Source organism: Balearica regulorum, chromosome 2 (genome assembly GCF_011004875.1).
Source record: "Balearica regulorum gibbericeps isolate bBalReg1 chromosome 2, bBalReg1.pri, whole genome shotgun sequence".
In the NCBI taxonomy this organism is placed as follows: domain Eukaryota; kingdom Metazoa; phylum Chordata; class Aves; order Gruiformes; family Gruidae; genus Balearica; species Balearica regulorum.
The window spans coordinates 145,075,750-145,099,444 of NC_046185.1; the positions used below are offsets into that span (position 1 = coordinate 145,075,750).

The 23,695-nt window shown below is 38.4% G+C and overlaps 1 protein-coding gene and 1 long non-coding RNA gene across 13 annotated transcripts in view; one reads left to right on the plus strand and one right to left on the minus strand.

Moving 5' to 3' along the window:
- The window catches only part of MINDY3 (MINDY lysine 48 deubiquitinase 3), a 56,847-nt gene extending 37,286 nt beyond the window's left edge, over positions 1-19,561 (minus strand). The window contains exons 1-9 of one of the 7 annotated variants that reach the window (XM_075746276.1): positions 19,344-19,561; positions 15,698-15,791; positions 10,685-10,764; positions 8,467-8,524; positions 7,834-8,007; positions 4,073-4,124; positions 1,543-1,657; positions 1,054-1,127; positions 514-593 (exon numbers count right to left, since the gene is read on the minus strand). In XM_075746276.1, the coding sequence (XP_075602391.1) occupies positions 514-593; positions 1,054-1,127; positions 1,543-1,657; positions 4,073-4,124; positions 7,834-7,957 (445 nt within the window). In that variant the 5' untranslated portion in view covers positions 7,958-8,007; positions 8,467-8,524; positions 10,685-10,764; positions 15,698-15,791; positions 19,344-19,561. Of the gene's footprint in view, positions 1-513; positions 594-1,053; positions 1,128-1,542; positions 1,658-4,072; positions 4,125-7,833; positions 8,024-8,466; positions 8,525-10,684; positions 10,765-15,697; positions 15,792-16,315; positions 17,015-18,650; positions 18,708-19,343 lie in introns of those variants that run through there. The other 6 variants (XM_075746272.1, XM_075746271.1, XM_075746273.1 and 3 more) reach the window with 6 other exon arrangements.
- Positions 1-23,695, plus strand: part of LOC142600590 (uncharacterized) — a 77,075-nt gene that overhangs the window by 24,390 nt on the left and 28,990 nt on the right. For 4 of the 6 annotated variants that reach the window (XR_012834160.1, XR_012834158.1, XR_012834159.1 and 1 more), the window contains exon 2: positions 18,939-19,339. This is a non-coding gene — a long non-coding RNA (uncharacterized LOC142600590). The remainder of the gene's footprint in view (positions 1-18,938; positions 19,340-23,695) is intronic. The other 2 variants (XR_012834161.1, XR_012834162.1) reach the window with 1 other exon arrangement.

Below are 23,695 nucleotides of genomic sequence, written 5' to 3' on the forward strand. Positions count from 1 at the left end.
CTGGCCTTCTTTGCCAGAAGAGCGCACTGATGACTCACGTGCACCTCACTGCCCACAAGGACCTTGGGTCCTTTTCTCCAAAGCTGCTTCCTAGCCAGCCAGCGCTGCCCTATGCAGTTGCAGGGGGTTATTCCATCCCAGATGCAGGACTTAGGTGACTTCTATGAGGTTTCTGCCAGTCCATTTCTCTAGCCTGATGTGCTGCTCTGAACAGTGGTCCTGTCTCTGGTGTATCGACCAACCTTCCCGACTTTCAGAGACTGCACTCCCTTCCATCATCCAGGTCATCAAGTACCTTATAATTTCAACCTGTACCTGACAATCCTGTATTCACTGATATTAACATCAGATATTTTGTGCATGTATGTTTTATTTCCTTTTGAGGTCTGCTTAAATCAAAGGACAGTAAACAAGGAGACTATCAAAACAGAAATAGAGCATATTCCAAATCTGTAGGTAAGCATCTCATAGTATGTAAAAATTATAAGGAAGCATAAACTAGAATCAACTTACTCATTCCTGAACATTCTCTGTCTCCATCCCACACATTAGAAACAGCATGCCCCGTCAACAGGAGGTTAATCAAACTTTGGCTATATAACAGAAAGAAATAGCCTATTAAAAGGGACATACAATTTATTTCTGAAAAAGTGGTTCTCGCTAACAAATGAAAAAAATATTCTATTACCTGGACAGCTAAGCAGACATCCTTTAACTATATTCCTTTAATTAGCATGTATTTGTAATTCAGTGACAATAATATGATCTCCACTCTTTCAACCAACTTGATATAAAAACATAGCCCTGAATTTGAGAATTATTCCCCTGAAAATTCAGCAGTAACAGAAATGTTTCCTCAGGACTGATGCACTAAATGGAGTAAGCAGTGAAGCAGACACACTATGTTGAGCGTTGCTTTTAGCTATTATAAAGTTATAATTGAATCTTTTTTGTAATGTCAATAATTTCCCAAAAGAGTATCAGTTACAGAAACATAAAAAAATTAGCCCACTAATCTATATTAAGTGGTAGCAACCATATTTTGCAGCTTACCTTCCATGACCATAAACAGGATCTATCAATGGCTCACTTGCATCTTCAATTTCATTTTTTATGTTTTCAATACCCTGCAGAAAAATTACAAACATTTTTGCTTTCTAAAGAAATGAACTGCAACATTTACAACAACAGAACGCAATAGTAAAACATTAGGAGGCTGATGTTTTTATATGAGTTGATATCTAAACACACTTCTCTATCTTGACAATAGATGCAAGGGATATACAAGGAATGATGTTTCTAAAATATGTAATTCTCCCAGATCAGAAAAGGAAGAAAGAAAAAAAACCAAACAAAAAACCGCCCCCAAAAAACCTGAGCTTTTCAAGTTTTTATGCTGGAAATGTATTGCAACATGAAGATACCACTTCATCCATTTATCTAGATTTGACTTAGTTACAGAAAAAGGGTTACATGATCAAGCTTTCTCTTAACAAAGAAACAAGACAAACACACACAAAAAATATCAAACAACCCACAAACCTTTGTCAGTATCACAGAATACAGAAAGAGCAGTACTCCAGATCTGTTTGTCCACACTGAATATTGATCCCAAACTGCATCCTTCAGTTCAGGGAAACTTTTGAATGCTCGTTTGCTAAAGACAAAAAAAAAAAAAAAATCAACAGAAAAGGAAAATGTATTCAGATGAAGCATTCGAACAGTGCCACAAACCACAAACAAGAACTACTAATACCTAACATGAAAATGTCCAAGTAAAAGCAGAGTAAAACTGGTGTTATATACAGAATGACACAGCAGCTGTTCTGGAGTTACTATAACTGCCATGGAGTCATAAGTATTTACCCACCAGAAGATAAAAATTCTGGAGCAATGTGCAAAAAATGAACATAGTTCTTATATGCAAACACTAACTGTAAAGTTATATACACTTGTGAATGAGTTGAGTGGCTTGAACCAGTAATTCGATAATACACTGTTGCATTATATAGTGTTCTGAAAAACACTCAGTCCATAAACAGTGAAGGAAAACAATACTTCCACTTAACCACATAAGACTATCTTTCAGGCTTTCAACGTAATTATTACATTTCCCGTGAGAATTTGATTTTGTTAGACTCTAGCTTCGGAAAATCAAAATGTTCAAAACCACGAGTGGTACATTAACAGTTGGGAAACTATCTGGTTGGGTAATAGGGTTGCTGACTGGATAAGGTAATACCAGGTGATCATATGTTTAAAAAGAAAAAAATGTAAAATAAAAGCAGAGGAAAGGAAGAGATCCATCAAGATTCCAGTGCAGTAATACACTTTCTATTTCTTGGGATATTTAGAGCTAAATCCTGCTCTTCAGAACACAAATATTAGTTTTAATCAAGTAATTCAAATTAGATTACACTCTCTGCGCTTATCTTACCCAAACTTAGGTATATTATTTTCTTTTTGATTTCTTGCACGCTTTTACTAAGTCTTGTTTAAAAAGAGAAGCAAACATCTGCAAAAATATATCCATAGATGGGTTTACTCTGGCTAACGCTTGAGATTTTTAAACTACCTTTCATTATGAATTGAGTATGCAAGGTATGCAAGGCAAAGTCAGTTCTGAAATCCATCACTCAGCTCGCTCTAAAGGCATATGCCAGAGTGTTTACTTCCAGTGAGAACGACTGAAAAAAACTGAAGTGGGTACCACGAGTCCAAAGACTGGGGGGGGACACGATGGGGGGGATGGGGAGGGGATGAGGTGGAAGAAGGAAGAGGGCAGAACATTAGTGTTTTGATCAGATAAGGTTACAGAAAAATTATATTCTCCTCTCCTTTCCTTATATGACAATAGGTTTAAAGAACAAACTATAATCACTACTGATATAATAAGCCACAGTTATTTAAGTTCTAATTACTAACATTTTCCATCTCAAGTGTTTTTTTAAATTCTGTTGCTCTTTATTTCCTCTTTGGGGATTTGTTTGTATAACAATTAGAACTGAAAATAAAAGGCTGTTACCTTTAAATGTAAACTCACTAGAACTGTAAGCTCTGTATTTACACCCCAAAAAGAGAACAATGTTTAAAGTATGAAACAAAAATCAGTCTTGTATATGAAACATTTTTATAGATGTTTCTCATTTTGTCTCAAGTCAGGAAAAATACTAGATGACTATTGTGTTCAGCTCTGGGGCCCTCAACATAAGGACATGGAGCTGTTGGAGCAAGTTCAGAGAAGGGCCACGAAGATGATCAGAGGGCTGGAGCACGTGTCCTATGAAGACAGGCTGAGACAGTTGGGGTTGTTCAGCCTGGAGAAAAGGCAGCTCCAGGGAGACCTTAGAGCACCTTCCAGTACCTGAAGGGGGCCTACAGGAAAGCTGGAGAGGGACTGGTTACAAGGGCATGTAGTGATGAGGGGTAATGGCATTAAGCTCAAAAAGGATAGATTTAGACTAGATATTAGGAAGAAATTCTTCACTGTGAGGGTGGTGAGGCACTGGAACAGGTTGCCCAGAGAAGTTGTGGATGCCCCATCCCTGGAACTGTTCAAGGCCAGGTGGGAGGGGGCTTTGGGCCACCTGCTCTAGTGGAGGGTGTCCCTGCCCGTAGCAGGGGGGGCGGGTTGGAACTAGATGAGTTTTGTGGTCCCTTCCAATCCAAACCATTGTATCATGATTTTTTTTATATATATATCTCTCACAAGTATTTCAGATAGAATCACCTGTGAAGACTGTATAAAAAATTGAGGATTAACATCTTTAACTTAAATGTGAATCTTAATTAGCTATGTTCATATACTTGAAATGCACAAGTTATTTGGCCAATTTTGCACATTATATTGCTCCAGTTTCATTTTAAAGCCTACTGCTTATGCTCAAAATAACATTCCATTTTAAATGGTAAAATGCAAAGAAAAAACACCAAAACCCCCATACCAAAACTTGAAATCCAAGCTTAACCTGATGTGTAACACAAAAAGTTCCTCAAAATACCCCTTTCAGGGCTGTGAATATTAGTGTAACTTCAAAATATTATATTTTAAATGTTCCAACATATTACTTACTGAATTAATGCATGAAATCGCTCAAAGCCAAGCTCTTCGACAGCCAAGGCAGCTATACACAAGAGACACTTTTCAGCACTACACATGGCAAAAAAATGACACAAGATACACACAGCAAGCTAGTATACTTTCAAGCTTTAATTATATTTTTAATTTTTAATCCTTCCTTGACATTTAAATTTAACTGATTAGTATAAACTAATTTACCACAACATTAAGATTCCACCATACAGATTAGTGAGAACATTTCTATTTGGACTAATGAATTTATTAAAAGCACAAAGCCACTGGAGTACGTAGACTTGAAAATATTTGTCAAATACTAAGCTGTTGATTTTGTACAAAACGTGGCTGTCACAAAGTCATCAAGCATATGCATAGTATAGATATAATTTTGCAGGTCAACAAGAAGTATTATTTCCTAGAAAAGCAAGCATGATTATTTGGATCATTTCATCAATGTAGGTAAGCTGTATTTTTTCTTCAAATATACATTTCCGATACTGAAATTTTGTTGGTTTTTCTCCCCTTTTAATGCTTAATTACAAACAAATGAGTAGAATTATTCTACACAGTGTTACACATCTTGTTTTTAAATAAATTATCATGGTTTTCTTTTAATAATGGATAAATAGCCTTTCAAATGTGTCATGTCCAAGACAGAAAAAAAATACAGCATTAGTGTCTTCCCAAGTTCAACACAGGCTTTATACCTTTGTTCCCCTCACAACATTTCCAAACCAAGGAGATGAAATGAACTTCTAAGATCAAATTTTCTTTTACTAACAGGAAGTTATACTCTCCAGTTGTGTAATTATCAAATTCTACAGGCATTCAAATATGAAGGCTGCAGCAGTCTTTAGTGCCCTCTATGGCCATAAGGACTTTATCTTCCTGCTAGTAGAATAATATACAAAATAGACAGATCTGCTTTCTGATAAAGGCCACTTAATGCTGAATATTTAAATAATGTCTGATCATCTAGCCACTGCATTTGACTGCATACAACTCATCAAAGCCTTGAAGCCGTTAGGGCTAACGCTACTGATCAATTCTTCCCACGAGAGTTCCAGAAAGGGCTTTTTATGCCCTTTCTGATTTTATTTTGAAAGATGCACTTGATTTGCCTGTGTGCAAATACAACTGATTCTCCAACAACAGAATACTTCCATTTTCTACTTCAGAAATCAGGCAGCAGTAGTCTTAAGTTTTTGTGTTTTGGAAAACTACAAGGAATTGCCAAAGTTAGGTTACCAATAGCAAAACTAGACTTAAGAAATTGTATTTTTAAGACATTTTAAAAAAATATTAAACAATGAATCTAAATTGCAGAAAATGCTACAGGAACTAACCCTGCTCCAAGAACACATTTTTGTAAGCCACAATTTAGAGGGACTAAATCATATAAAGCAGTCTTTGAACCTGGGAACTTGCACTACTACAGCCAACGCATGGCCAACAACGAGTCACTGGTATACACCACAAAAGCAGATGAAAAATGCTATTGCATTCAGTAAGTGTGCTCGAATCCACCTTTTGTTCACACAGCAGGGTGATAGGCAGTTTCATTCTGTTACTACAGAACAGAGTGAAATGGTAAGAGAACTGCTATTAGAAACAAAGGGAAAAAAGTAGAAATCCTAAAGAGAAGTATAGCTACAAATAACCCAAACAAGGCTAAATAAAGACAGGGCTTAGTGCAGAGGAAAAGAAGGAACAGCAATAGAACATGAGCCATATGAGAAATACAATTGTATAGAACCTCTTTAAAATGATACTCTATCATGCTGTGTCTAATCACACTTCCTGGCTTTATTATATATTCCCATATTCAATTCCCAAAAAGGAGTAGCCTGTCATGTGGAATTGTATCTGTAATGCTCCCCCATGCACACAACCCATCTCTTAAGTCCTACCAACTATGACAATGCCTGCTTCTATTTTTATAGATTACAGTCACCAAGCAAGAAATAAATTTATTCCTTTGCACTAGCAATAACAGAACTCTGCATTATTAACAATACCTTCTTCTCCACATCTTTGTCCCAAGCCTAACCAGGCAAGAAGCTGGTCTATAGTTAAATAGCAGGACAGAAAAGGAAAAAAACCGAACAACCAACAAACCAAACAAAACCCCCCCAACAAATATATCTTACACCAGGAAGTGTATTGCATCATACATATAAGGTAAAATACTGTTTGAACTGTAGAGTACATACAAGAGGTACATTCAGCGTCTAGCAGGGAATGTAGAATATAAACAATGAAAGAGATTAACGTTGCTCATGACAAAAGCAGTGTGTTCATGGTAAACGTATCCTGCTCGTCCTAAGCACATTCTGTGCTACTAAGGACAAGTCAGGCAGAACTTGTAGACTTGTACAGAAATATGAAAAATGTAGATATTTAATAGAATGGATTAGTTCATTAAGTGTTAGAGTAATTATTAATCAAGTGTGTGTTTAAAAAGACTTTCTGCTGAACATTTTCTACAGTTAAAAGTTCTTTAGAATAAGGCAATATATTAATAAACAGGATAGTAAAAGCCTATTGATAACTAGGCTCTGCTTCACTTTCTCTTCAAAGGAAACTTCATGCTCATGATATCAGCAAGAGTTTCAGAGCTAACTGGAAAATCCACAGAAATGAGGAATTTCAGAGTTACAACTGCCTTATTATCTTGCAAAGGAAGATTCTTTTTTCTTTTTAAAAAAAAAAAAGTTGTAGATACAACTTTCTATATAATAGTTTTTCTTAATTAAAAAAACCCTGCTCACGGAGCATTTGATAGAAGCAGATGAAGATGACTCATAACATAAAGAGCTCCAGCACTACTAATTGCTATAGCTAGCTGTGCACGTATAAATCTACTCGTACAATTCTTACTTTGTAGTTATGCCATAAACTGCTGAATAACATATTCCTTCCATCAAAAGATGGCACCTTTATAAGCATGTTCTCATGTGAAGAGTTTTTCATACTTCTTAAGGGACACATTGGGAACAAAAACTAAAAGAAAAAGAAGCTTATCTTTTAACATGTTAGGTATCTCCTACTAAAAAATTAATAAATACACATCTCAATGGTGCACAGATAAACTTTCCATGTCACTGGCTCCGCAGCAGTTAGATATGACTGGATGCCCCGTATTTTAGTACAACCGATGATGTTCACCAGATCCTTGATGTCAGTAACTAAATAAGGAATTGAGACATTTGCAAAAAGAAAGTAAATGAAAAATTGTAACCTACAAACAAATTCTGTTAATCTACTAGAAGGTGATTTAATTAAGCTGTTTTGGTACTGCATAGAATCAAAGAAAGATAAAAAGGCTACTTCTCCATAACAGGGGATCCAGAATATTCTAGAACAGAAAGTTTTGCAAAATTTCCTACAAAAGCTCTTCTGAAATAAGCAACAAGTGACAAGTTAAAAATATTCCTCCAGTGTTAGGAAGCATGTAGATTTTTCCAAATTAAAGACACATCAGGTCCCAATAAATTACTAAACACAATTGAAAAAGATTATGGAAATTGCTTAAATTCAAGAGAAACATGTATGTTAGAACTCCAGTGATAGCATAGTCCTTTCGACAAAAAAGGATCAATGCCTCTAATTACAACAGACAAAAATCTGTCTTTTGCTAATGGAATCACAAAGGTGAAAACCTCATCCATGTAATAATAAAAGGCAGTGGCCCCTCGAAAACAACGTAATACTTCACTAAGCGATGGGTAATTTAATATAGAAATACATCTTACAAGGCTGTTCCTCTTGACGACTAGATTCTGCAGGACTTTCAGAAATACTAGCAGTTTCTTCAGTTGTTTTTCCTCTTATCCATGTTGCCAGAGAGTACGACTCAGAATTATCAGAGCAAGCCATTTCCAAAATATCACATAATGTATTACAGAGAAGGTTCTTCTGTTCATCTTCTGAAAGACCAGAAACCTACATGAGTTCAATTGCTGCTAATCAGTATCTTATATAAGCTACTAGTATCTTTTTCATATATTAAAGTTACCTAAATAATTGAGTTTATTACTTTTATCTTATTAATTATTAATGTTAGTTGCTGTTTGACTATACTGGACCAAAGAATTATAAAGCTGTCTTCAGAAAAATGTGTTTTAATATGATTTCTAATCCATTCCCTTTCTAGTAATAGATTTCAATCAAATATTTATAAAACACAGAAGTACTGTAGACAAGCACAGACCTCACAAATGGGAGTTGAGATACATGTATACATACTGTATGCCTCATTAAACGGCATAGGAACATAGCTAAACAAAAACAAAGTGTAAAATATTTTAAATTCTTTGTACTAGGACATACTTTACAAAAAGGTTAAAATGGAAAAAATAAAGAGAAAAAAAAAAAGGTCTCAGTACCTGGACAGTCTCTCCAAGTAGACTTTTCGCTGGTAAAAAGCCTCTTCAAAAGGAATGCCTTTGTTATCAAAGCACAAAATAATATTAAAATACAACAATAATATTAAAAGACAACACCAACTTTTACATGATGTCACAAGCTCTGTACCAAAGCATTTTTGCATGTTACTAGAACGGTTTCAAGCTGGTTATCGTTCCGTAGGAGACCCCGAGCCTGCAATGTTTACTGATTTTTCCCATTCAAACTAACTACAAAGGTGGCCTCACACCTACGTTCAACATTACTGAGTTCGAACCTCAAGTACACTTCAAAAACAGACTGCATATTTACATAAACATCTCCAGACTCACAGGACTGCAGTAATGGAGGCAGAAATATTTTGCAATATAACTGATGAGTAGCACAAGACAACTCTAGTCACTCAGACAAACTCCTTTAGTAGTTAAAAATGCCACCTCTTTTAACCATTCCAAGTCATAATTCACAGATCAGATTTAAAAAAAAACCCTATGCATCTCCATATCTCTGCTTTGTTTTGCAACCCTAATGTTGCAATTAACAAAAAGTATGCTCTAAGTCACAGAGAAGGAACGATAAAAGAACAAAATTTGGGAAGCAGTGTCTTGGTCTTTCCAATTACTCTATTAGATCCTGTTTTACGTATTTGCAGCACCTTAAAAATAGCTGCTTCAACTTTCACTTCTTCCCTGACAGACTCACCCTGTTCTCCCATCACAGGTCTTTCACACACCTTTCTTAGTAATTCACAGCAGCAGTAGGCACTGCAAGATCTGTTTAATCCCTTCCTCCTTCCCTTGCTGGCACTCAGCTCACTTTTAAACATGCTTTAACTACTTAATTTCAAGGAGGTTGAACTACATGTAAGTCTGGAAAAACACTGCCTGTAAGAACAGTTGGTACAGTAAAGACTTGACACTGCCTTTAAGGAGCCAGTTGGTCTTATTCTTTACTCTCTCCACTCCTCCCAAATAAAAGACTTGGAATTCTAACATCAGAGACCAGACACTCTACATCTGTTTTTAAGACCACAGAACTAGGCAGAGCCATGTAACAGAGTGCAATTCATAATAAAATATATTACTATTGACTGTTCACAAGGTAAACAAGTAGTGGTCCTTCCTATGGTACAACTCTTTTGGTGGGATCAGTGTTTAGAGTATCTTGAGGAAACCCCAACAGAGGTTTCTGACTATCACACGACACACACCAGAGATGCAAATAATTCCACGATGTCAGTTGTCTGACCCAGATACCTTCCAGTTCACGATCAGATTAACTCTGCCACAGGACTTTAATATGTCTCTTATCACTGGACAAGGCCTCAACTCAGACCTAAACACACCTGCAGAATTTGATCTGTGTGTAAGAGGAGTCAAGAAAAAGTTACCAGAGGTAAGGTTACCAGAAAAAGTAAACTGGCTCATGACTCAATGTCTGCCTGTCTCTACAGGATGCTTCTAAAAGAATGAAAAGCAATCACAGATTAGACAAACTGCTCTAGCAGAACAGATCCAGCCTACAGGTCATATATCTACACAGCAGTCAGAATTGCCCTAGAAACAGCATTTCAAAGAGTATGCACATAGCCTACAAGATACAATAGAGTAAGAAACCAAAAACTCACAGTCATAGTTCATTGAGCCTATCTGAAGCGCAAGTGAAATCCTGAACAACTATCCAGAATATAATATATTCATCTGACATACTTCAATTATTCTGCTAACTAGGACTTGGAAAGTATAACATTTTGCCTTTTCTTACCTAGCAAACCTTGTTAGGTTTGAAAATCGATTACTTCAAATATTTCTAATACAGTTTGCGAAAGCAGCCATTGCGACAGATATTACCCTTCTCAAGGGCAGGGAATTTGAGAGATGAGAAAGGATTAGGATTACATTTATATTTCATCTTTTACCTCTCCCCTTTATCCTGCACTCCCCACTTTAACGTTACCTCTGCTTGGATCAACCTGTTGCACTTCCTCAAACAAATCCACTTCAGCAAAATTATAGCTCAAAATCAGCCCATCTCTGCCTTTTAACTGCATTTTTTGTCTCCTCCACACCATAATTATGAAATCAAAATACAACTGATCTGCAATATTTTTGATATTAATTTTAGTTCCATGTATATAGAGAAAAGAATAAATTTTGGGTTTACTGATTTTAAACCATTCCTATAATAAATCCATCTTACCTGTACAGGTGCAATCACTGCACAAGGGCCACCTTCAAATTGTTCTAATGCAGTTGATTCAGATTCACTAAAGACAAATCCTGTCAAATGAAAAAAGACTTTATTTAGTGAAATACGTAAACAAGCACATGTTTATGTATACTCCTTCCCTAACAGAAATGACACCTGATTTATTCACCTTTAAAGATTAGATAGGTTTCTAAGACTTTTTCTCCCCGACCATGCGACAGAAGAAAAAAAAGTCATGAATACAGGTGAGAGCACAGAAATTATTTATCTCAGCACTGAAATCATAACCACAAAGGGCCAACAGCTAGGGTTTTAAAAAAGCAAAAGGATTTTAACAGTAAAACTGTCACTAGGGCACATGTGGCTGGATATTTAAACTATAGTTTTTATTTTATTATGGTTTATTTCTTATAAATCAATTAAAATTTGTTCACAAGTGAGAATATTCTGTGTCACATACGTAAAAAAAAATCATCTTCAGACCTTCTCTGAACACATAATATATTTCTTTTCCCTACGAAGGGCACAGTACAGCTCCCATTGATCTCACTTTTGGCCTATCACTGCTTCCTATTAAGACTGAAATACACTGAGTAGCTCAAATATTCACTTGTAACCACTCAAGCAAGCCTCTTAATGGTGTTCTTTCACAGCAGATAGACTATATTTACTACAACGCAAGATCACTTATTTTCCCCCTCCATCTTTAAGGCATTTGTTTTTCAGAATTATCTTACAGTCACATAGTAGAGCAAATGCTAGAGCAATGACTGCAAAATTGTTTGTTACCACCTTACCCTTAAACTTGTCTTCAAGATACGGTGATTTCTAGCTTGCATTTCTCATAAATAAATGCATATACATATACCTTGATGAAGCTGACACATGGCAACTCACTCACAGTGAAAGGTATTTTGCATTATTAAGTGCTGATAAGATTATGCTGAAGTGACTGTAGTTCAATGTAATCTAGAAACCATGCAACCGTAGTCAGCAACTAACCAGCAAGCGCAAGTAAGTGGGGGCAGGGGCAATGGCGATACACATGCGTACTTTCTCAGCAGCGTCAGTCTCAGTGGAAAGAATATTCAATGTTTCTTTCCCACCGTTTCTCCCTTTCCCAATTCTGTAACACTACATGCTGCCATATCAGAAGCATCCCTAACCCCTGGATGTCAATTTGAACTGGGCAAATGCATCCCCCCACTGCAGACTTGCAGACTTCCACACTACTGCATGACAGGTACATCATCCCAAGCAGCACAAGAGGACTGCTGCATAATTTGTAGGCCATATTTCATCACAGAAATGACAGCTGTTCAACAATAATGGGAGAATTTTTTTTAAAATGGATCAATGTAGCCGCAGTTCTTTAAAAAAACAGGGTTTCCCCTTTATCTGACAGCAAGGGTCTAGGGTGTTTTTTAACTGAACATGCAGATGTGCATTACAAAGATGTATTTTATAAACAAAACCCAGATACACGTCACACCTACATACTTAGATCTGGCATCACCTAACATAGCAACAAAGTGCCATTAATCCATATTTCAAACAAAGTTTGCACTAGTGTCATTTCACTCCCCTGTTAACACGCCCTAATAAGAAATATCACCAGTTCTTTGAACTTTCTGAATTAGCTTGTGCAGGCTTATCATATTAAAAGGTAAGTCTTCCTCTACTTTGAAGCGCTATTGCATGCCATCTAAGCACACTGCAACAATAGGGGTTTTTTTAGTTGTTTTAATGATTTAGCCACTGCAGAAAAACAACATACTTGGATGTGATACCATTAAACCACTTCTAAGAAATCTTGAATTTGTTTCACATTCTTCGGGCTTCTTACAGAAAGCATGAACTGTCTCAGATTAATCCTACCCTATTTTTCAAAATTGCTTCCTAAAAATAAAGAAAACAGAGTGTGATCCACTGGAGTGAATACAAATTTGAGATAGACAATGCGAAATTGATACTACACAGAATTTGACAGAATACAACCACAGGAAAAAAACATGTAATATTTAAAAAACGACTTCATTTCTTTTTACGTACATGCTGCTTAATGCTTAATAAACATGAAGGTTTTAAAAGCTGTTAAGAAAAAAAAAATTCAGGGATTTTGGTCTTGCTCTCTTTTTTAAAACTTCTACAAAATTTGAAGTCAGCTCAGGTGAAATTTCAGAAACCAGCAGTCAGAAGTCCAGCTGGGTTCAATTCTACTTCAGCCTGCAATCGCATCTACTTGCCTTTTTTTGCCCTCCACAATAATCATGTTTTGGGTAATCTCTATAAGCACTCATCAATCCCACTCTCTTACGATTCGTAGGAATGGCCTGGCCACCCTTTAAGCTACCAACTAAGACTAGCAGCTTTGATCCAGACTAATTTCTACTTACTCTCACTCTTAAGCAGTCATATCTATCACACAGCTCTTTTCACTCAATAAAATTTCAAGAGCAAAATAGATGTGATGTAGCCAAAGAAATCTTTTTCTTTTTAATTAATCTGCGTGCCTTCTATCCATGAGTATAATTATCATCATTTACCTATAAGCAACATAAAATAGTACAATTATCATTCATCTTCCTTGTCATTTATAACCCTATTAAATGTTCCATTGAACCCATTTTTTCAACATCACTACTGCTCTACTGCTTTAACCTTTCTGTCATGGGAGGAGGTGGGGAAGAGTAGATCTAGATTCCTGTTGCTAATCAGTGTATTGCCCAATATTTTGAGTTATGGTGACTATGATATTCCCAAATCTGTCTATATCCTTTGTCCACTACTAATCACACAAAACAAAGTTTTATTATCCTTATTTCCCCTAAACTTAGCATTTACCAAGGCCCATGTTTCTTTTCTTACACCTAATTCTTAGCTCTTTTCCAGTTTGCCAAAATGAAGGTATGACTTAGTTACCTAGTCTTATCTTTCATCTAATACACCACATTATGGTCCAAAGCACTACAAAACCCATTAATTCCTCTATTATGACCACCCCACTGTTTTCCTGCATCTTTTTATTATTTGCCTATTTCTAAAAAATGTATTTTTTTAACATCCAAGACACTAGACATTGTCAACACTGTCACTTTGATCTTAAAGGTCTTTTCCAACCTAAACAATTCTGTGATTCTATGATTTTATAAAGGATGCTGTATACTTTCAGTGTTTTCACTCTGTCCAAGAACCAATTCTAGCTGAATTAAAGAAACAAGGGGAGCTGCTAAAGAGCATGCAACATTAACCCCATTAGAAAAAAACCCAACTTGCTCTCTCTCTGATCAAATTTAGCTACAAAGATGCTGCGCTATTCACTTTTTTGTCTTGTTCTTTGCTGAGCCAGCCTCTTGCCATGGAACTGTATTTCTTTTTCTCTTTCGGGATACAAGAACTGCCTGACAGAAACACTAGAATAATCCATTATTACCCAAGTACAAGGTTTACAACACCACTTAATGTTTCATCCTTTCTCTAGAGCTAAGTGTAGAATGATAGACACATTTTGGATATGGCTTCAATGTTTTCAAATTGTATTTTTATAGCAAAATGAAACTTTTGAAATTTTCTGTGGGTAAAAAAACCCAACAAACAGAACAACTTTTCCCCACACACAAAAAGAAAGGAGCATTTACTACAGCAATACCACAACAAAATTTCACTTAATGGGTTGTGGATAAAGAGCCAGGATGTCCTGGAAAGGTCTGAGTAAAGTATCCAAGTTACCTGGTAGGCTATCACTGAATTGGGCAACAAGCTACCAGAAAACAAGGTAAGATTCCAACATGTCTGTCTTTTTTCACACCTTTGTAAAAAAATCTCAAAAATCCAGCTCCATGAAACTTCTGAATTTTGACTGAAACTTCTGAATCTGTACTATGGTAAGAGCCTTCTACGTGAGCACTCCTCAAGACCTTTTATTATCTTTAAGCCTGTCAGCCTTATCCAGAGTAAGGAATGAACTCACTAGCACCGTGTACTTTCTTAAGGTAAGGACAATGTCTTTTCAGATATTCCTTTTTGGGCCCATGCAGCAGCAAAGAATTTTAGGGTTCACTAATTATTTAGACAATTGTGTTACAGGGCATTTCAAATTCTTACTGCTCCATGTGTACTCCAACTACATTAGCCACCACACCCACTAGCCAGAAAACACAATCTTCTTAACAACTTAACTCACATGTTCACACCCCGTTTTTTCACAGTGAATGGTATCTTCCATTCTCCTTTCAGTTTAACAGTGCTGAAAGGGCTCTTACACATAATGACACAGACAGTCCCTCAAAAAACTGTGTTTCTGCCCCAAAGCCTAACTTTTCATTCAGCAAGCTTCACAAGAGGTTTTGTGTTCTTCAGAACGAATTCATTATTTTCAGACAACTCTGCATTATGGAAGTACATGAAATGAACACTTAAATCTCATATATAATAGAAAGGGATTTGACAGTCTGTCTAAAACAGCAAGATGTGGTTATTTTGTCTGTAAAGACAGTATCACTATCCCAAAACCAACATGCCACTCCAAGGGAGGAAAGAAGAAAAAAGTCTACCAGTATAAAATTGAGAACAGAAATTCTTCCCTTAGAAGACTATTAGGCAGCTCTTAGCAGCGTGTCCCTGCTGCCTTTCCAAAAGCTACTGCTGTCTCACATTTAATAGTAGTATTGCTTGTGTTAGCAAGAAAGACCACTTCCTACTTGCAGAGTTAGCAGTATCTACTTAAACTGAAGCAACAACTTCTACTTAAATAGAAGCTCTAAGTTGGTAGTCATCAGTACTTTTTTGTTTGAAGACCTCAATATTTTTTCCACACTATGTGCAAATTCCTGGCAGCAGGTTTGGCTTCTAACTTCTTAGTTTTGACAGATGCCTTAATAGCACTCCACAGATCATGACTTGAACACCATTCACCAAGGTTTACTTTGCTAAGCATGACTGGTATCAGTAAAGCAGAAGCTTCAAAAGCAGTTCCACCAAAAGATTTGAAGAGGTGATACTCACGGCAGACAAGCAGCAACAAGTAGGCAGAGATGGGCCAATAGGTGTAACCGCTTCCTCCAGCTGTTTGCACAATCCACACTTGACTATACCCTAACTGTGAATATTAAATGAAAAATGCTTTTCTTTTCTTCCTGATTAACTGTTCACACTGAGTAATATGGATCTCAAAGAAATGGAAACCAGACAAATGCATGTATTCTATAAATCATAGTCATCAAAACATGAAAAAACCACCTACATAGATACTGATAACTATTTCTCTCCCATCACCCAAATGAATTAAACATTATTAAACTCAGAGGAACACTTTTCAAATTGCTACTTCTATTTAAGACTGTGAAAAATGGCAAGCATATTCCTTTTGGTCAAAATGTATCTGGTTGTCTGGTAAAAATATTATTTCCTAGTAACCCTGACTTGATCATGGTCTAACAATATTACAGCTCCGGTGACTTAAAAACAATACTATAGAATCTAGCTCCTCAACCAAGGAAGTAATAAAAGCCAATTTGGTGATGTTTAAACGTTCTAGACCAGAAACAGAGTTCCAGGCATGTAAAAAAAGGAAACCTGGAAAGAACAGGGGAGAAAGAAAAGGAAAATTGTCAGTCTACTCACCCAGCTCTCAACCTGGAAGCTAGAAGAGGATCCAGATAAAATAGACCTTTTTACATGGTACATTATACACACAAATGTGAACTATAGTATTAATACCTTCACGCTATGCTTTTGAAGTTAATAGTCATTTTGAAAAGACTGTCCCATATCTTTCTATCCAAAGACCAGTGAGAAACCAGCTTAGTTAATTCTGAAAGGATGCTGCACTCAAACCTGCCAGACATTCCTAGTTGTGTAGACCTGATGCTGCATGCCTTAGGGCTGATCTGAAGAGTGGCTTTATGAATGAAGTTTGTCTCTTGGATCCACAAAGAAAATCACTCCTAACATGGGCATGTTTCTTTAGGGTTTAGTCCTCCTCCCAACTCCTTCCCAAGTCATCATTATCTATGCCAGGAAACACTGAAATGTAGGCTGAGCCTTTGCACTACATTCCTCTGTGTCGACTTTGAGGATTCTGGGATTCACAAGGTTCAAACTGCAAATTCTGCTGCAATCATAAAGAAAAAAAATTCCATAAAAAAACCCAACACCCCCCCAACTGCAACAACAGCTTTGCAGCCAGAAATCAAAATAATATATTTAAATTGCCAATGCAGCAAACAGGGAATTACTGTCACTAACTTCAAACAACATATCCACGTTAGCTAGGTCAGCTCTGTTAACTGCCCGCAGATCAGACTGTCTTCAGTTTTGACCAAGCAAATACGATGGTTAACAAGTTTGGTGCATGACAAGGATTCCCGGAACACTGCTATCTTTACTGAGAAACTGACTGGTTCGAGTCTTACATTCCTCAATACCGTCCCTACTTTCTACTTTTCTTTCTAAATGTAAATTATAGTTCTTAACTTCCAAAGGGTTTGAGAAAGGATCAGACAACATTCAGAAAGTATCTGAAATAAATAGCAGTGTTGGCACTACTCTTGAAAAAAACCCACCAGTAAACCACAAAAAAACCTCAACACCAAACCAGTTGTTTAAACAAGCATCATTTATACTTCTTTGATATTTTCTGCACATATGATGTGAAACAAGGGTCTATCTTTTAAACTTCGAAGTCTTTGGAAATACTAAAGCTTGATTTTTATGTTTGAGGTTTTTTGAACCTTAATAAGTCAGTGTTGACAAGACTCCTTTGCAGTAGGTAAATGGTGCAGAACTTTTTTAACAAAATAGAAACTGAAAGTTGGGTAAATGTATTACGCTACTACACAACATAAGGGACTGAAACTGACTTTTCTGATTCCCAGCACAAGACCTCCAAACACCACACTAACTTATTGTCATGTGTTTTTACTACACAAAATTGATTATATTAAAGAGGATATAGAAAAGAGAACAGGTATACTGCACAGTGTAGTTACAGGACTTTCCCTAAAGACAGATAGGAAATAAGAGCTCCTTTCCAGGAGCCACCAAGAACACGGGGGGGCATTTTCCATCAATCTTTCACAGGATCACACGTTTGGAACATTACAACACACACTTCAATGAATTTTGAAACTGCTAAAATTTTCTATATAAACTATCTTGAAAATGTCAATTTCAGTAATCTAACATTACCAGTTAAAGAAATAATTAAGCTTTTTAACACCGACTCTTTTTTCTGACTTTGCAAAAACCTTGTACTGAAACAGCAACACTCTACCAAAACTTGAGAGATTTCAGAAAGTAATTATATTTCAATAAAATTAATCAATTCACTAGGAAAAGTAATGGCTTTACCAGACCTGCTGAAATTCTAGAACTTAAGAAGGAATTTGGCATTTTTTTCCCCAAATATTTCTCAGTGAATTATCTGAACGCAGATTAACCTAGGGAAAAAGATGTAAGAGTCTGGTAAATGCACTCTCTGTCATGCGACAGGGGAGAAGCTGTGCAGCTCTCACATCAACATCACACATGCATCTACTGAAACTATGCAGATGACAAAACTCATGTTAAAAAAAAAGAACAAGGAACAGGGAACAGAAGAACAAGGAACTGGGAACATCCTTTTGTTTCAGCCAACTTTGTCCTGAGACCTGAATGCATTAAAAAAAAATACATCTATAAATTCCACTATCAGGAATTAGAGGTGTGGGGAGGGATATTATGATCTTCATAACCATTACCAGAATTCTTCAAAGCCCACAGTAAGTTATAAAGAAGGGTATTATTCCCTTCTTTCAGCCAAGACTGCTACACAGACTGATTTCTTGCATATTGTTTTTATCGGTAAGTCTCTGTTCTACACCTTGCAACTGCAGTTTTGAAACAATACCAGAAAGTCTCCATCAAGAAGAAACTATGTGTAAGTTGCATAACTTAAATATGGAAAAAAAGATCTTACAAATACTCCAGGTTCCATGGTCACTGTTGCTTTATCTCTTGCCACATCCTAAAAACGGTATGCACCTGCTTCAATCGCCAAAGAACCACTTTTAAAAAAAATATCTCTGGGTCTCTGTCCCAAGCCTGTCCCCACTTTTGATAAGTCTATTTGTGACTCCCATGTTCTTTGGAAAAAAAAACGGGGGGGGGGGGGGGGGGCAACTTATGTTCACGTTTCCACAAGCTATGTAAAATAACGGTACAAGATGCTGCTGAAATATATTTAAGAAATAACTTCCTTCCCTAGGCTTTTAAGTTCCTTTGAAGATTTGTGGCAGAAGACGACCAAGCTGCAAAGAACTATTATTTAACAAATGAAACTGCTGCATCATTTTTCCCGTGGGCCACACGCTGAGTTGCCGGTGACACAGGAACACGAAAGCAAACAGCTGCCGCCGTCCCCGTCCGCAGATGCGCGGCGGGGCCCCTGCCCCCCGGAGCGGCGGTCCCTCCCCTCACAGACACACGGACACGGACAGACAGGCGCCGCGGAGCCTCGCGGGGGCGGCAGGGAGAGCTGTGGGTGTGTCCGGGCAGGTGGGCCGAGGACGGCGGGCCGGGGAAGAGCCCCCGGGGGAGAAGGCCGGGCAGGCACCGAGGCGGGGGAAAGGCCGGGCGGGGAGCGGGACCGGGGCACGGCGCACGCAGGTACCTTGCGCCCAGCGGCAGAAGATGGTGTCGGCCAGCCCGCGGGGCCCGGCCTTCTTGCCCCACACCAGGTGGACAAGCTCCTGACCCGCCTCGGACATGACGGGACGGCGGCGGCCCTGGGGCCGGGCGGGCGAGGCGTTTCCGGGCGGCGGAGGCGGCTGTGGCAGCCGCTGCCCCTGCGCAGGGGAGGGGCCGGGCGGCGCCGGGCCGGGCCGGGAGGGCGGGGCCAGGCGGAGCGCTGGCGCGCGGGGGGGCGGGGCCTCGCCGGCGCCTCGGGGAGCTGCGCATGCTTGGTGGCCTCTTTTCCGCCTCCCCAGCAGACCCTGGTGCTTCCGCGGGCGCCGGAAGCGGGGGGTAGGCGGGGGGTAGGCGAGGCGAGGCGCGGCGGTTTGGCGCTCGGGGGACGTGCTGTTCCGCAGCCGCGCGCTGACCGTTGCTCTTTAGGGAGACGTTGGCTGAGGGCGTAGCGGCGGCTGGCAGCGAGTGAGGAGCGCCGTGCCCCTTCGCTCCGCCCTGCCCCGCCGCGCTAGGCCGGGTGGTACCGAGGCCACAGCCTGACCGCTGGCTTCACTGTGTGTCTGTGTGTGTCGTATTTGGGGTGGTGGATAGATGGGCATAACAAGTGAGCCCAAACGGTAGCCCACATTGTCAGCCACTCGTGTGTGAGGCCGGTACCGTTGGCTAGCAGCAGCTCCCCTTAGTCTTGCTCACCCTTTGGGGTTTGGCCCTGCCTCTGCTTGCGCGGCTGTTTTGGGTTCTGCTCGGTATGGGCTGCGTCAGGCGTTTTGTTAAAAGTTGGGTGGAATGGAGCGGCATTAGCGAGGAGACAGTGACCTTAGAGAAGGTGGCCTTTTAAGTCTTCGTGTGAAGCAGACAGTAGGTGCTGTAAAGACTCCTAATGCCGCCCATGGGCTGGGTATATCGAGACATGGCAGGAATTCAGAATCATACCAGTATAAGTAGAGAGCTTCCTTTGTATATTTGTTGTACAGTGTCTTGTGCAAGCGGTAACCTAACATAGATAAAATGTAGTGCTTGCATATATACTTAAAATATTATTACTGTTTTGGCAATGGCTCTCTTACCTGGCAGTGCCTACATTCATACAGTAGTTTGAAATGAAAAATTAAGGGTAGCCATACAATTTTCTTAAACTATTTAGGAGTGGTGTTAGACTGACATCCCATGAACTTGGAAAGATTCAGATTTGGAAAATGTATGTGCTTTATCTAATTTAAGTAATGATTTTTTCCCAGTACAAATTCTAGACTGGTTATTTTTATGAAAGATAATTGGCATTATCTTTTTCCCCCTGAAATATGATTGCCATTCTAATGGGAATTCTTCATGGAAGTTTTGTGGTCAGTATTGTGCACAAGATTAACATAGACTTTATTAAACAAAATTCTTCAGAAGGGTGGTAACCATTACCACTGACAGAACTGGGTTAAGGATGTTTTCTTTGAAAAAAGTTTTTCAATCTAAGAGTTTTGTAGGTGAAACTGCATTGCATATGCCACTTGGGATTCTTCATGTGGAATACAGTTGGAATTGAGCTGTAATATTGTGCCCACCCACTTTATCTTCATCATACACTTACTACTACGCAGACTGAGCATATAGTGAGGCTATTGCATGTACAATCATTCTGAATTAAGTATGAAAATAGCCAATGTCAGGGTGTTTGTAAGCTTTCTGATGTGTCATAACCACAAATTGATCAGAAGATGGTGTGGTTGTACTTTATGATTTTTAAGCTTTTTCAAATACTTACACAATTAAGCATTTTCTGAATAATTACTGACAAGCTATCAATTTCCTTCAGTATTGATTAACTTTTTTATTGATTAACAAATGCTTTCTGGATTTGCAGAAGAAATGCTTATAATGGACAGGTTTTGATTTTTAGCACAAAGAATAACTCCAGCTGGAAAGAATTTAATTAGAATTAAAGGCATCATAACAACAAAATCATGTTCTGTGCATAGGGTAATAAAGGCCGTCATGTTCTTTAGTGTTTGTGCGTTTTGAATCAATTGTGCAGTAAAATGTGAATTTTCTTGTAGTGCTTTTGAGTTTAATACTTGGTATAGCAGGCTTCAAATTATAAACATTCCATGCGCAGGAGGAAAATCAGAATAGAATCATAGAATCCTTTAGGTTGGAAAAGACCTTTAAGATCATCAAGTCCAACCGTTAACCTAACACGGCCAAGTCCACCACTAAACCATGTCCCTAAGCACCACATCTAACGTCTTTTAAATACCTCCAGGGATTCTTTTAAATACCTCCAGGGATGGTGATTCAACTGCTTCCCTGTGCAGCCTGTTCCAATGATTGACAGCCCTTTTGATGCTGTGGGAAATGGTGTCAAAGGCTTTACTAAAGTCTAGCTAGAAACATTCACAGCCTTTCCCTCATCCACTATGCGGGTCACTTTGTCATAGAAGGAGATCAGGTTAGTCAAGCAGGACCTGCCTTTCGTAAACCCGTGCTGATGGGTCCTGATCACCTGGTTGTCCTGTACATGCTGCATGATGGTGCTCAAGATGGTCTTCTCCATAACCTTCCCCAGCACTGAGGACAGACTGACTGGGCTTGTTCTGAGGAAACAAACTTATGTTGTCATGGCTGCTGGGGGTGCAAGCCAAAAACCTGAGTTCAGTGAACAAGTGGAGAATTGAGAAGGCACTGTAGAACAAGTGGACCATGGCCACTGCTCTATGGAGGAGGAGTTGGATGGCTCCACCCAGAGGCACCAAAAGGCTGGAAAAGCTCCTTTGCGCATTGTAGAAGGGAAGTTAATTAGAGGGAGAGTGCCTTTTGATTTCATGGGTGCAAACAGGTATTGACACTGAAGCAGATGTAAGGAACAGCTGAGTCACAACCTTGGGAGTTGTGAGCCAAAAGAGATGCTGCAGTTTAATGCACTCTAAATAAACACAACAGGTTTACTTTCTCATTGTGGAGTGGAAGAATGCTTATCAGCCACACATCTGTGATTATAGATCTATAGGTGAGCTAGCAGCTAATACTCCTGTGAAGTCACAATACCAAGTTAAATTGAATCTATATTTCTAACCTGACTTAGAATGACAAATAGCCACATTTTGGTCTAGTAGCAGGTTTGTTGTGTAGCAGTGACAGTGAGGTTTTAGGCTAATGCCTTGTGTTGTGTAAAAATGTTTACACTTTTAAAATGTCTCGCCAGCTACTGACTGTCATATACCTCTGATACGGCTAATTTGAACAGAGATGAGAAAACGTCTTTGGAGTTACTCACTATACTGACAAAAGCAAAGACGGTAATGAGAGACACAAGATGTAAAGCATTTTGACCCATCTTGATTTGGTTGGCATACAGCACATGGAGTTCAATATAGACAAATAAAAATTAATGAATCTGAGAACAAGGGAGCAATTTTGGGCATATGTGCCAACCGGAACAATCTGCCGTGTGCTGGTTAGGAGAAGCATTAGGAAATTATTTTGGAAATACCACTGAAATCATTATCCTCACAAATAAAAATGGTAAAAGGCAAAACGTATAGTCAGCTGTAGCAAACAACACTCAATACGAGTGAATGAGATTGTGGATGTCATCAGTTATGACTTTTGATCTCTCACTGATCATATTTTTAAGTTCTGGGCATTCGTAAGCTAGTGATATGTTGCATATGCATGCCAAAGAATTGGATTGAAAAAATACGTGAATGTATGTAGGTAGTGGGTTGCAGTTAGTGAGGAGGAAACTAAAAAAGGGGGCTTAGGAGAAAAGCGTGTGAGAAAACTGGTATGTTGGAATTAGGAATGTACCAGGACTTCTGTTTTTTTCAGGTTGTTGGTTTTGCTCACTAAGGGAGAAACTAAGAGCTCAGTCGGGTCTAACATCAGGTTGACCTATGTTATAGGAAGGTCAGCTATGTACTTTGTTTCAGAAATAATGTAGGTGGATTGGAGTCTGAACTCTGAATGAAGAGTGTGGAAATCAGCACACTAATACATGGAACGAGTATTTTCTAAAACTATGAAACAATTGTATTCAAGTCTTGTTTCTGTGGACTCTGGGATGTACTAACATCAGTTTCCTGGAAGATAAACAAAACAGCAGATTTCTCTGCATATCAAGTCTTTACCTCCTTAAAATGTTTAAAGATATAGAAATCAAAAAAGATTAAAACTCACTGCTCTACAGCATTGCTTGGATATTCTGAGTAGTATGCATAGATTTAACTACTTTTTCAAATAGTTTCTATTAAATGCATAGGTTTTTCCTTTGTTTTTTTAATGTTGGACTGCCATCATGTGGTTGGTTTGGTGACTTGATGTGAACTTCTATAAATATCTGCAGGT